This window comes from Sinocyclocheilus grahami, unplaced genomic scaffold (assembly GCF_001515645.1).
Source record: "Sinocyclocheilus grahami isolate Dianchi unplaced genomic scaffold, SAMN03320097.WGS_v1.1 scaffold555.1, whole genome shotgun sequence".
In the NCBI taxonomy this organism is placed as follows: Eukaryota; Metazoa; Chordata; class Actinopteri; order Cypriniformes; family Cyprinidae; genus Sinocyclocheilus; species Sinocyclocheilus grahami.
Window position 1 is genome coordinate 357,384 of NW_015505734.1, and position 14,668 is coordinate 372,051.

Sequence of the window (14,668 nt, forward strand, 5' to 3'; positions counted from 1 at the left end):
GCGAGCGAGGTAACTTGAAGATAGCTGTATGCGTCAAGTGTCTACCTAATTATTACCAGACAGCAGTTACTATCCGCCATCTGTGCTTGGATTACTGTCTTTGATTGCCATCTAGAAAGGTTTTTTGTAACCTGTGGTTTTTGTTGTTTTTATGAGGTTGCATATAAATTGTGTTCCTGTCTCCTTTCCTATTCGCTTTCATTTGGCTTGTTAATGAAAGTAATGTAACCGCTGTTTCTTTTAATCTTATTTTTTAATAGGCAGATGACGGAGAAGATGGTTTAGATGGGCTAAATGGTGAACAGGTAAGACAATGATGGTGCACTTCTAATATCCAATGAGTTATCCAGGACCGATACATAGATATGATGCAAACTAAAATAAATAAAAGTTATATTAAATATATAATATCTGTTACATGTATGGTCTGTCTATGTTTCATTGTGTTTCCCTTGTTCTCTGTGTAACACCCCAAAAAAACACCTAGCAATTGCCTGGCAACCACCCACAAAACTTTAGTCACATTTTGTTAAAAAAATCTAAACATATTTAGTTTGCCCTGAATTTTTACAATATGGCAGTCATGCATTTCTGTTGTCAAACAAATTCCACATCTGTTTGTTCCTCTCAGGGTGTAACAGGAGCAGCAGGAAGTCCAGGAGAGCGAGGAGATCCAGGCAGCTCAGTAAAATCCATCACATATGTTCTTCTCTGTACCTCTCAACCATGACACAGTCTCTCTTTAGTGCTCTGATCTTCATTGTGCTTTAATCGCAGGGTCCAAGAGGTATCAGAGGAAACCCTGGAAACCCAGGGCAGAGAGGCCTGAGAGGAGATCCGGTTAGTAGATACATTATAATCGTAATAAATTATCCTTTAATGTAACAAAACACTATTCATACTTTCATTAGAATGGTGATTTTTAATTTCCATTGATTTAAAAAAATTATTCAGATTAGATTCAAGTAGATTGCATACAGTAATTTGCCCAGCTCACTCTGTTCCAAAGGAATGGTTTGCGGTTAACATTGTTTCTTGTTGCAAAGAATGTCCCTAGAGTCTTGAAGCAAAATAGTGAGTTGTGGAGCACTGGTGGGAAATAATACCAGGTGCAAGGACAGTGAACATGCAGCAGATTTTCCAGTAGTGTTTCACCCCTGTTAATCCATTTAATTATAATCAGGGAAATCCAGGAATAGACAACAACTCCCGCGGTCGTAAAGGTGACATCGGTGGCCCAGGCATTCAGGTATGGGGAGATTATTTAATTTTAGTAACAACTGACCATTAACGGTGCCAATTTACATTTACATGTCAAGGGGTATTAATAGAAACATTAGGACTGCAACTAAAATGTATAATCAACTGTTGTTTATCTATCTGATTAATCCGATAAAAATAGTGACATTTTATTTTCTGTATTCTGTATTCTGTATCTATCCATCCGTCCCTCTCTCTCTCTCTCTCTCTCTCTCTCTCTCTCTCTCTATATATATATATATATATATATATATATATATATATATATATATATATACAGTATATGAATGATTTAACAACAAATATCAATCACTTATTCTCTTATTATTCTCTCTTTGTGTGCTTAACAGGGTGAAATAGTTTCAGCTGGTCTTCCAGGTCGAATTGGTGATAATGGCAGACCAGTAAATTAATCCTAATCTTTGATATGTAATTATAGTACAGAAGCATGAAGTTATAAGCCTGTTTTCTATTTTAATATTTTTATCTTCATTTTCAGGGCCCTAATGGCAGAAGAGGCTCAGCGGGTCCACTGGTACAGTATTGTAGAAATAATATTTAGGCCACTTCAAAAGTTATACCAAATTGCTTGTGAATTCAGGGTCCCAGAGGGCCTCTAGGAGCGCTAGGACTTCCAGGACTCCCTGGGGCCACAGGTCCACTGGTAATGTACAAATTGATCCTATTTCTCTTTTTTAAATCTATCAATAAATACAAGGTGGACGCCATAATGACAATTCCAAAAAAAAAAAAAAACATGTAGAGCTGTAGCTGATTTGTTTGCCAGTTTGTTAAAAGTGAGAAAATATGCCATTAAAGATTGAGTACTATTAATTATGCAATGTGAAATGTGTGTAACCCCCATTCAAAATTAATTTGATCTCAAATTGGATATATATATAATTTTATTTTTTTTAGTTTGAGCTTGGGATTGAGTCTTTCTTTCTGTTCAGGGTGCTATCGGTCCACCGGGTCCAGTTGGGCAGAAAGGATATATTGGTCTACCTGGACCTCAGGTGCATATTGAAAAACAATGAATTGACCATTTTATTTGGTTACTGTTGGCATTAATATCAAATAAACCACATCCAGCCATTGATATTGTGTTAATCTCTTTTACACAGGGATCTCCTGGCTTTTTAGGAAAGCCAGGATTTAAAGGAAGCACTGGGTCCAGAGGACAGAAGGTGAGTGAGCTCATTTAGAATCATCCTCTTCATTTATAAATGCAAGCTTTTTAATGCTAAACCTGCTCATCTTGCTTTTGCCTTACAGGGCCAGCCAGGTGATCCTGGAGATAAGGGAGCTCCCGGACCTCCAGGCCTCAGAGGACTGCCGGTTACTTTTTCTTTCTTTTTTATAAGCTACCAAAACTCTCCAATGTTGGGCATTACCCATCATCACTTAGCAATTTCAGAAATGCTGTTTTGTTCTTGAATGCAATTTAACAGTTTGTCTAATTGTCTTTATTTGATGTAAGACACAAATGACACAGTCACAGATGCAAACACTGACTGCAACATTTATTTATTATGACAGGGAAAAGATGGTGCAGATGGCTATGGATTCCCAGGGCCCAAAGGACAGAAGGTTTATAGAGAATTATGGCAATAATTTGTTCTCAAATATCAAATTTGTTTGATGCCACAATATAAAGTACTATTATTTCACTAAAAACAAAATATAGTAAAAATATATGTATTTCAATATACTTTCAATATATATGTAAAAAAGTTTTTTTTTATTTTTTATATCCTTCCTTTTTTCTAAGGGAGATTCTGGTTTCCCAGGTTATGCTGGACTTCAGGTGAGTTTACATCCAAAACTACAGAAGTACAGTGATTATAACATGGTTTGTTCATAAAAGAATGACTTGATTGTATAACCATTAATGAGTGAACAATATTTAATCACTCTCTTTTTGACTTTCAGGGCGAACAGGGTTTTAAAGGAGCAAATGGAGGTGGTGGTCCTAAAGGCAACAGGGGAAGAGGGGTAAAACATTTTAAAGTTTTATTTTCTTACGCGTTCTATGAACCTTAAGGAGACTTAATTGGTTGTCTGATAACAGGGCAATGCTGGTAGGGCAGGAGCACCTGGATATCCTGGTAGCGAAGGGGCGTCTGGACACAGGGTATGATTATATTAAAATTATTCACATCATATGACCATGGGAATTTGAAGGGATACCGAATGTTGTTTTTTTCACATAGGGCCCAAAAGGACCACGAGGAACCAGACAGATGTCTGTAAGTTACTGATTTAAAAAAAAAAAGATTTACCACTGCATAAGTTAACATTTAAAAATGTTATATGTACTTGAAACTGAAAATAACACTTTAGTTCGCATAATGTGCAAAAAACTAAAACAAACAAAAAACAAAGATAATAAAACATTTAAATGATTATAAAACAAACAAAATATTAATTTAGATATTAATTTAGATATAAACTAAAATAATAATTTTAAATAATTGTTTTCTGTTTTAATATATTTTAAAATGTAATTTATTCCTGCGATGGCAAAGCTATATTTTTAACAGCCATTACTCCAGTCTTCAGTGTCACATGATCCTTCAGAAATCATTCTAATATGGTGCTGAAAAAAACATTTCTTCATATTATCGATGTTGTAAACATTTGCACTGCTTAATATTTTTGTGGAAATCCTGATGCGTTTTTTTCAGTATTCCAAAAGTGGTAACGTAAATTTTGTACAAATATAGTACAAATATACTATATTTTTACTTCACAATAATCAGAATATAGTAGTGTATAAATGTATATTTATAATATATGTATAAATACAATAAAATAATGCTTAATATAAAATATATATACATATCTAAATAATATAAATTCTTTTGTAGGACTGTCAAATGATCTCATATGTCCGAGACAACTGTGGTAAGAAATCCTTATGATTGTTTATTGTTTTCTTGAAATAGATAATAGCCTTGTAAGTATCATGTTTTTTATTGAAATTTGTATGATTTTTTTTTTTTTTTTTACAGTGTGCTGCAGAGGTTGGTAACATTTTATGGCATATTTGTAATAACACTGAAATGAGAAGCCAAAAATGTTAAATTAATTTTATAAATTAAAATAAAATTGTTTATTATTAAATATGGTCCCTTACTCTTCTCTCACATTTGTCTCTCTAGATAATATAAAATGCCCTGCCTACCCCACTGATCTTGTGATTGCCATGGACATGTCTGAAGATGTGTCTCCTCAAGGCTTTGAATACATGCATTCTGTAGAAAAAAGATTTACCACTGCATAAGTTAACATTTAAAAATGTTATATGTACTTGAAACTGAAAATAACACTTTAGTTCGCATAATGTGCAAAAAACTAAAACAAACAAAAAACAAAGATAATAAAACATTTAAATGATTATAAAACAAACAAAATATTAATTTAGATATTAATTTAGATATAAACTAAAATAATAATTTTAAATAATTGTTTTCTGTTTTAATATATTTTAAAATGTAATTTATTCCTGCGATGGCAAAGCTATATTTTTAACAGCCATTACTCCAGTCTTCAGTGTCACATGATCCTTCAGAAATCATTCTAATATGGTGCTGAAAAAAACATTTCTTCATATTATCGATGTTGTAAACATTTGCACTGCTTAATATTTTTGTGGAAATCCTGATGCGTTTTTTTCAGTATTCCAAAAGTGGTAACGTAAATTTTGTACAAATATAGTACAAATATACTATATTTTTACTTCACAATAATCAGAATATAGTAGTGTATAAATGTATATTTATAATATATGTATAAATACAATAAAATAATGCTTAATATAAAATATATATACATATCTAAATAATATAAATTCTTTTGTAGGACTGTCAAATGATCTCATATGTCCGAGACAACTGTGGTAAGAAATCCTTATGATTGTTTATTGTTTTCTTGAAATAGATAATAGCCTTGTAAGTATCATGTTTTTTATTGAAATTTGTATGATTTTTTTTTTTTTTTTTACAGTGTGCTGCAGAGGTTGGTAACATTTTATGGCATATTTGTAATAACACTGAAATGAGAAGCCAAAAATGTTAAATTAATTTTATAAATTAAAATAAAATTGTTTATTATTAAATATGGTCCCTTACTCTTCTCTCACATTTGTCTCTCTAGATAATATAAAATGCCCTGCCTACCCCACTGATCTTGTGATTGCCATGGACATGTCTGAAGATGTGTCTCCTCAAGGCTTTGAATACATGCATTCTGTAGTCCTCAGACTGCTGGACAATATCAACATTGCAGAGAGCAGCTGCCCGACAGGGGCTCGGGTTGCTGTGGTCTCCTACGGCTCCTACACCAAATACCTGATTCGCTTCACCGACTATCACCGCAAAAAGCAGCTTATTGAAGCAGTGAAGAACATCGGCCTGGAACGCACTTTAAAACGCCGTAATATAGGTGCTGCCATGCGGTTTGTGGGCAGGAATGTCCTGAAGCGTGTGCGAAAGGGCGTCCTGATGAGGAAGATAGCGATCTTCCTTACCGCTGGAAAATCTCAGGATTCAACATCCCTCACCACAGCCATTCTAGAGTACAAAGCCCTGAACATTAAGCTTGGGGTCATCTCACTAAGGGATGTCCCTAATATTAGAAGAGCTTTTGAGGTAAAGTTACTGTTAGCGTACTTAAATCTGTATTTTACTATTTAAAAGAAAATTTTATTAAATTTTATTATTTAAAAAATAGTTCACGCAAAAATGAAAATTCTGTTATCATTTACTCACCTTCATGTTACAAACCTGTATGATTGACAACTTCTGTGGAACACCAAAGGGGACATTTGAAAGTCACACTTTTCACTTACTTAAGTTTAAGTTGTTCAACAAAACATATCAGTGAATTGGTTCTTTAAACCGTTCTGAATGCTGACTAAACTTTTACTTTTGGGTGAACTGTCCCTTTAAAGGGGCAGTATGTAAGAATGACAGCTAGTATTTGAAATGGGTACTACGGTCTAAATTTGAAATATTGTTCCTCCCTCCTCCTCAGACTCCACGCTCACGCGGGTTGTCAAATTCAAAATTATAATTCAAAATATTGTTCCTTCCGCACCCTCCTCCTCAGACTCTCACACGGGTCGTCAGATTAAGTACATGCAACAGGAATGAGCACAACTGACAATGGAAAGCGACAAACCTTATACTGTAAATGATGAGTTGATTTATCTGTGTTTTAATATACCTGTGGTCATAGAGCTTTGTAGATGGATGCCAAAGCTTTTAATTCGGGTAGAATCTGCGATCTCTGAGCCAGTTTGCTCTGTAGTATGCTTTGTTTTCTGCAAACTGGCAACCTGGGCTTCGAAATATTATTGGGTAAACTGTAAGTGGGCAGATTCACACAGACCAAAACAAAAACAGACATTCCAACACGGAATGCACATTTTCAAAGTAGAATGACTGGTTATAGCATTGTTTTTCGGTGAAACAAGTATGTGAATTTAGCATGTTTCCTGAATATTTACAAATGTGTTATAGTGTTTATATGCTTTAGTACAGTCAAAAAAAATACATACAGAACCTTTAATTAAATCATGATTTGTGTGCCTAACACAAGACGTTTGAATACAAAACAGTCTTTTTTTTTTTAACCCTGTGTTGAACTATTAATTCTCCTTGTATCATGTTTTATTGTATGCAGGCAGATGAAACCCAGAGTTTTATCTTGACTGTGCTGGGTGGATTGCAAGACCAGAATACTACTTTCAGTAAGATCCAGAGTTGTGTTATTTGCTTTGGTAAGACCCAGTTATTTCTCTCCCTCTCTCTCACAACTAGTGTTGGTGAAAAAATAGGAATGTGTCAAATAGGAATAAGAAAATAAGGAAAAGAATCCGATAGAGAGTAGATGATTATCTAATTAACAGTATTATGTGAAATATTATTACGATTGAAAATAACTGTTTTATATTTGAATATATTTTAAAATGTTATTTATTCCTGTGATGGAAAGCTGAATTTTCAGCATTATTACTCAAGTCTTCGGGGTCACATGATCCTTCAGAAATCATTCTAATATGCTGATTTGCTGCTGAAGAAATATTATGATTATGTGGAAAAAAAATCTTTTGTGGAAAACATGATACATTTTTTCAGTATTTTCTTGATGAATAAGTTCAGGTTCAGCATTTATTTGAAATAGAAATCTTTTGTAACATAAATGTCTTTACTGTCAATTTTAATTAATGTAATGCATCCGTGCTAAATAATAGTATTAATTAAAAAAAAAACATTATATTATATTATTTTTGTTTTACATAAAATAATTTTTTAATTTAAATAAAATGGACAGCAAAGGGAAACTTCTTAAATCTCTGAGTTTCTTCTGAGTATAGTGTTTCAAACGGTGTTCATGTTTGCAAAAAGTCTGCAAAAAATTCAATATTAACTCAAACATCTCAATTTAATATCTCGAATTAATATGTAAATAAAGTACCATACTCTTAAAGGTAGCTGAAAGCATTTGATAATAATAATAATAATAATAATAAAACTAAAATAAAAGTACTTGCAATGTGTAGAGTGTTCTACACATTGCGAGTACAATGTGGAATGTGTAGTGTTATGAATGATGGGTGTTTGATTTCTGCAGATCTTCCTGTGGAGGTCTGTGGCCATAGTTTGTTTGTGATCATATCTGCACTCTTTCTCTTCTAAGATCCCTGGAAACCAGTTAGAGAATGTGAGGGCACCAACCTGGCAACTGCTCCTCAGGAGTTGGACATGGACTTGGCAGTGATTGTGGATAGCTCCCGTAGCATGCTGGCTGACGAGTACGAGGGTGTGAAGGAGGTGCTCGGTAGTGTGCTCGATCAGATCGTTGTGAGCAGTCAACCCAACAGGGCCAACAGACATGCGAGAGTGGCCGTCTACCAGCAGAGCTCAACGTACAGTGAAGCCCAATCCTGTGTGAAAGTGATATTCGACTTCCAACAGTTCCCAGATCGCAGTCTAATGAAGAGAAGCATCTACCAGGATCTACAGCAAACCGGAGGCTCTTCCTGTCTGGGTCTTGCGTTAGACTATGCCATAATGAAGGGCGTCCTCACAGCTTCTGATGGTCGCAAGAACAAGATGGTGCTGGCCATTATTGGCGGGGAGATGACATCTCAGGACAGAACGGCACTGGACTTTATCTCCAGGGTCGCAAAATGCGAGGGTGTTGTTTTCTTTGCCCTGACGGTGGGTGACCACATCAGCACTGCTCAGGTGGAGAAGCTTGTCAGCTACCCCTCAGAACAGCACATCATTCACCTGGACCACTTGAAACATGGAGAACAGGAGTACACACAGCGCTTCATGAGAACGTTCTTCCACATTCTGAGCAGTAAGGAATGCTTCATGACCTTTAATACAGATTTGAGGACTTAAACTTTGGGATAGTTCACCCAGTGAAAATATGCTCACACTGATGACACTCAAAGCACAAAAAACACCATGAAAGTCACAGGAATGACCACGAGGGTGAATTATCCCTTTAAGGAAGGCTTTGCATAGCTTTGTAGTATGCTTTGTTTTCTGCAAACTGGCAACCTGGGCTTCGAAATATTATTGGGTAAACTGTAAGTGGGTAGATTCACACAGACCAAAACAAAAACAGACATTCCAACACGGAATGCACATTTTCAAAGTAGAATGACTGGTTATAGCATTGTTTTTCGGTGAAACAAGTATGTGAATTTAGCATGTTTCCTGAATATTTACAAATGTGTTATAGTGTTTATATGCTTTAGTACAGTCAAAAAAAAATACATACAGAACCTTTAATTAAATCATGATTTGTGTGCCTAACACAAGACGTTTGAATACAAAAGTCTTTTTTTTTTTTTAACCCTGTGTTGAACTATTAATTCTCCTTGTATCATGTTTTATTGTATGCAGGCAGATGAAACCCAGAGTTTTATCTTGACTGTGCTGGGTGGATTGCAAGACCAGAATACTACTTTCAGTAAGATCCAGAGTTGTGTTATTTGCTTTGGTAAGACCCAGTTATTTCTCTCCCTCTCTCTCACAACTAGTGTTGGTGAAAAAATAGGAATGTGTCAAATAGGAATAAGAAAATAAGGAAAAGAATCCGATAGAGAGTAGATGATTATCTAATTAACAGTATTATGTGAAATATTATTACGATTGAAAATAACTGTTTTATATTTGAATATATTTTAAAATGTTATTTATTCCTGTGATGGAAAGCTGAATTTTCAGCATTATTACTCAAGTCTTCGGGGTCACATGATCCTTCAGAAATCATTCTAATTTGCTGCTGAAGAAATATTATGATTATGTGGAAAAAAAATCTTTTGTGGAAAACATGATACATTTTTTCAGTATTTTCTTGATGAATAAGTTCAGGTTCAGCATTTATTTGAAATAGAAATCTTTTGTAACATAAATGTCTTTACTGTCAATTTTAATTAATGTAATGCATCCGTGCTAAATAATAGTATTAATTAAAAAAAAAACATTATATTATATTATTTTTGTTTTACATAAAATAATTTTTTAATTTAAATAAAATGGACAGCAAAGGGAAACTTCTTAAATCTCTGAGTTTCTTCTGAGTATAGTGTTTCAAACGGTGTTCATGTTTGCAAAAAGTCTGCAAAAAATTCAATATTAACTCAAACATCTCAATTTAATATCTCGAATTAATATGTAAATAAAGTACCATACTCTTAAAGGTAGCTGAAAGCATTTGATAATAATAATAATAATAATAATAAAACTAAAATAAAAGTACTTGCAATGTGTAGAGTGTTCTACACATTGCGAGTACAATGTGGAATGTGTAGTGTTATGAATGATGGGTGTTTGATTTCTGCAGATCTTCCTGTGGAGGTCTGTGGCCATAGTTTGTTTGTGATCATATCTGCACTCTTTCTCTTCTAAGATCCCTGGAAACCAGTTAGAGAATGTGAGGGCACCAACCTGGCAACTGCTCCTCAGGAGTTGGACATGGACTTGGCAGTGATTGTGGATAGCTCCCGTAGCATGCTGGCTGACGAGTACGAGGGTGTGAAGGAGGTGCTCGGTAGTGTGCTCGATCAGATCGTTGTGAGCAGTCAACCCAACAGGGCCAACAGACATGCGAGAGTGGCCGTCTACCAGCAGAGCTCAACGTACAGTGAAGCCCAATCCTGTGTGAAAGTGATATTCGACTTCCAACAGTTCCCAGATCGCAGTCTAATGAAGAGAAGCATCTACCAGGATCTACAGCAAACCGGAGGCTCTTCCTGTCTGGGTCTTGCGTTAGACTATGCCATAATGAAGGGCGTCCTCACAGCTTCTGATGGTCGCAAGAACAAGATGGTGCTGGCCATTATTGGCGGGGAGATGACATCTCAGGACAGAACGGCACTGGACTTTATCTCCAGGGTCGCAAAATGCGAGGGTGTTGTTTTCTTTGCCCTGACGGTGGGTGACCACATCAGCACTGCTCAGGTGGAGAAGCTTGTCAGCTACCCCTCAGAACAGCACATCATTCACCTGGACCACTTGAAACATGGAGAACAGGAGTACACACAGCGCTTCATGAGAACGTTCTTCCACATTCTGAGCAGTAAGGAATGCTTCATGACCTTTAATACAGATTTGAGGACTTAAACTTTGGGATAGTTCACCCAGTGAAAATATGCTCACACTGATGACACTCAAAGCACAAAAAACACCATGAAAGTCACAGGAATGACCACGAGGGTGAATTATCCCTTTAAGGAAGGCTTTGCATAGCTTTGTTCATCTTGAAGAACTTGTGTATGTTAATATAGTTTATTTGTGATTGCAGAAAATGTGAACTCCTACCCTCATCGATCATTCCAGAGTCAGTGTATTAATTTTCATCAAGGTCAGCGTTTGGAATACGAGGCTGCAGAGAAATCTCTATATAGGTATCAACTGACAAAATCTGATCTGTTGTCATTTAATGTGAAATATCTGTTTAGTTTGAGGTCATAGCAGTAACTCTGAACATTGATCACTGTTTATTTATTTAGTTACATAGTAAGGAGGCAGGTGCTTATTTAATAAGCTGCAGGTTAATAAACCTGCAATTGCAGTAAATAAATACTTACATATATTTGTTTATTCATATATACATTTATTTATAATGAATGTAATTTACATATAATCCAAGTTATTTACGTAGAAAAGTGCAGGTTAGTAAGATGCAGGTTAAAGGGATAGTTCACCCAAAAATGATAATTCTGTCATTAATTACTCACCCTCATGTTGTTATTTTAGTTTTCTTTGCACACAAAAAGTATTCTCATAGCTTCATAAAATTACAGATGAGCCACTGATGTCACATGGACTATTTTGTCGATGTCCTTACTACCTTTCTGAGCCTTGTACGTGGTAGTTCCCTTGTTGTCTATGCAGGGACAGAAAGCTCTCGGATTTCATCAAAAATATCTTAATTTGTGTTTGACATGAGGGTGAGTAATTTATGACAGAATTTTCATTTTTGGATGAACAATTCCTTTAATAAACCTGCAATGAATGAATGAACGGATTAATTAATTGATTAATTTGCATAAAAACATGGCAGGTACTTATATAATAAGATGCCGCTTAAAACCTTAAGTACATTTATTTATATATAAATGTATGTATTTATTTATATAGAAAGGCAGGGGCTTATTAAGATCCAAGTTAATAAAATCAGAAATAAATATATTAGTTTTTTTTATTTATATAGAATTTTATTTATAGTGAATGTTATTTATATAAAAATATAAGGTAACACTTTACAATAAGTTTAATTAGTTAAACATTAGTTAATATATTAACTAACATGAACTACCCATGAGCAATACATTTGTTACTGTATTTACTAATCTACGCTAATGTTAGTTAATAAAAATACAGATGTTCATGTTAGTTCACAGTGCATTAACTAATGTTAACAAGATTTTAATAATGTATTAGTAAATGTTGAAATTAACATTAACAAAGATTAATAAACGCTGTATAAGTGCAGTTCATTATTAGTTCATGTTAACTAATGTAGTTAACTAATGAACCTTATTGTAAAGTGTTACCAAATATAATTTACATAGGAGGCAGGTGCATATTTAAAACGATGCAGGTTAATAAACCTGCAATAAATAAGTACATGTATTTATTTTATTTACATAAAAAATATCTATTTTCATGTAAAGGAGGCAGCCTCTTATTAAGAGGTTAATTTTATTAACAGGTTAATAAAAATAAACCATAAATAAATATATATATATTTTTATCTCTCTCTCTCTCTCTCTCTCTCTCTCTCTCTCTCTATATATATATATATTTGTTTATATATTTGTTCATAATGAATGTAATTTACATAAAAAAGAAGACAGGTTCTTATTTTAAAAGATGCAGGTTATTAAAATAAACCTACGATTTATAAATGTATTTATTAATATCTAAATGTATATATTTTGTGTGTGTGTGTTAAAATACTTTGCGCAAAAGTGGTGCAGCTCTTTGTGAATATCCATTTCGGCCCATTGTCAAAACAAATGCTATTTCCTAGTGTTCCTGTGCCGTCCACTGCTTACCCAGATGCAGCGGTTGAAGAGGAAATAGAGGAAGCAGGCACTGCAGAGGAGACTAAATACCAGCAGAACTCAGGCCGTGGAGCCTCAGCAGTCGAGTCTCTGATTGACCACACAGACAGTACTTTCTTACAAATCTCTGCTCACATCACAGTGCCTCTAGTGCTTAAACATATGCAACAAAAAGGACAGAAATTATACTTCACTTTAAACAAAAGCAGTTTTGTTTAAAAGTTGATTACTTAACAGCATCCTCTGCATGGCTTATTAGTAAATAAGTGTTTTGCTTTCAGATCTGTGTCACCTGAACAGTGACCGTGGCACCGTCTGTAGTGGATATGTGCTGCGCTGGTACTATAATGAAGCAGTCGGTGCATGTTTACCCTTCTGGTATGGGGGTTGTGATGGTAATAGTAACCGTTTTAATTCAGAAAAGGAATGCCTTCAGACCTGTGGCAAACAAAGTAAGTCCTTTGTGCAGTGTCTCATAAATCATTGTAAATATGCTTTGCTATTAAAGTACATATAGTTGAATGCAACCTAACCTTGAATACAAGATGCTTAATTGTTTAATTTCTGTCGCTAGCAACACCAAACCAAGTTGCAAAAATAACTAGATTTTTTAAGAAAATGTGAATGGAACTTTTTTTAGTTTAAGCTGGGGTTCCAGCCTGGGCAAACTGACCATCAGCTACTGTAGAATAATTGTTACAAAAATGTATTGTCCCCATTTTGTAATTCGTATATATAACAAGAGAGGTTTCAATTGTATTTTTTACAACTGAACTAGAAAGCCAAATCCTCAGCCTGAATAACTGAAAAGTTGCCCAGAACCCAACATACATAAGACCAGCAAAACAGATTAGTCTAGTTTAATGTGTATTTTTGTGTACCCAAAACACAAACCACTGGTTACTACTGTATGTAAAGTCCTGAACAAATTGTAATTCTGTTTAGTGCCTCTAGTGGCATGGAAATGACAAACTGCACCTTTAAGAAATCAACAATCACAAAAGGTACTTTTTCAATATAAAACAACTGCTGAAACATTTTTGTTCTTTATTAAATCTACAGATCCTGAAGTAAACGTGCAGGCAAAAGAGGAAACGGCATTAGTGGATGGTGAGAAATTAGCCTCCTTTGTAACGGCTTGTCTGGCTTTTAATTAATTTTTGTCTCTCTGTAAATACAGTAAAAGGATTTGATATGGCAATATCGCCTGAAGCGTTATCGACCAAACTCTTTCCTGATGTTTCCACTCACAGATTCGTGCCCCATGAAACAGGATGTGGGGCCCTGCAGTGACTACGTTTTAAGCTGGCAGTATGATATCCAGCAGAATGAATGCATTCACTTCTGGTTTGGAGGATGTGGAGGAAACAAAAACAGGTTTAACACGCAGGAGGAATGTGAAGCCCTTTGTGTAAGACACATTTAACCAGGATGACACTTTTGAGCAAAGACTTTCTTCACCCTCATATTTAGCAATCATTCTCTCGGAGCTAGAAAATTATATTTGTGCAAGTTTTACAACTAAAGAAGCACATAATCCCAACACAAAAGCAAAGTAGTATATATTTTTTATGTTCATGTTGCTTTTATGGTTAGCTAAGTATGGAAGCTTTCCTGCTTCCACCAAGGGATATAAAAGGTAAATTTGGCTTTTTATCTCAAAATTCATACTTTTTCTTTCACAATTCTTAGGTTATATCTCACAATTATGCATCTTTTCCTCAAAATTCAAAAAACAAAACAAAACAGATCTTTGATATAAAAATTTGCAATTAACTTTTATACTTTTTTCTGTGGTGGAAACAAAAA

The 14,668-nt window shown here is 34.6% G+C and overlaps 1 protein-coding gene across 1 annotated transcript in view; it reads left to right on the forward strand.

Annotated features, from left to right (window-relative positions):
* The window catches only part of LOC107556078 (collagen alpha-6(VI) chain-like), a 29,186-nt gene extending 14,522 nt beyond the window's left edge, over positions 1-14,664 (forward strand). Inside the window, exons 15-39 of the mRNA XM_016239077.1 lie at positions 261-305; positions 632-685; positions 778-840; positions 1,184-1,249; positions 1,611-1,664; positions 1,760-1,795; positions 1,862-1,924; positions 2,214-2,276; positions 2,385-2,447; positions 2,536-2,598; positions 2,800-2,850; positions 3,032-3,067; positions 3,193-3,255; positions 3,332-3,394; positions 3,474-3,509; positions 4,131-4,167; positions 4,275-4,286; positions 5,419-5,912; positions 6,949-7,045; positions 7,966-8,634; positions 11,092-11,194; positions 12,826-12,968; positions 13,141-13,311; positions 13,922-13,969; positions 14,113-14,664. Coding sequence (XP_016094563.1) covers positions 261-305; positions 632-685; positions 778-840; positions 1,184-1,249; positions 1,611-1,664; positions 1,760-1,795; positions 1,862-1,924; positions 2,214-2,276; positions 2,385-2,447; positions 2,536-2,598; positions 2,800-2,850; positions 3,032-3,067; positions 3,193-3,255; positions 3,332-3,394; positions 3,474-3,509; positions 4,131-4,167; positions 4,275-4,286; positions 5,419-5,912; positions 6,949-7,045; positions 7,966-8,634; positions 11,092-11,194; positions 12,826-12,968; positions 13,141-13,311; positions 13,922-13,969; positions 14,113-14,285 — 2,766 coding nt within the window. The 3' untranslated portion in view covers positions 14,286-14,664. The remainder of the gene's footprint in view (positions 1-260; positions 306-631; positions 686-777; positions 841-1,183; positions 1,250-1,610; positions 1,665-1,759; positions 1,796-1,861; positions 1,925-2,213; positions 2,277-2,384; positions 2,448-2,535; positions 2,599-2,799; positions 2,851-3,031; positions 3,068-3,192; positions 3,256-3,331; positions 3,395-3,473; positions 3,510-4,130; positions 4,168-4,274; positions 4,287-5,418; positions 5,913-6,948; positions 7,046-7,965; positions 8,635-11,091; positions 11,195-12,825; positions 12,969-13,140; positions 13,312-13,921; positions 13,970-14,112) is intronic.
* Positions 14,665-14,668: the final 4 nt, after the last annotated feature.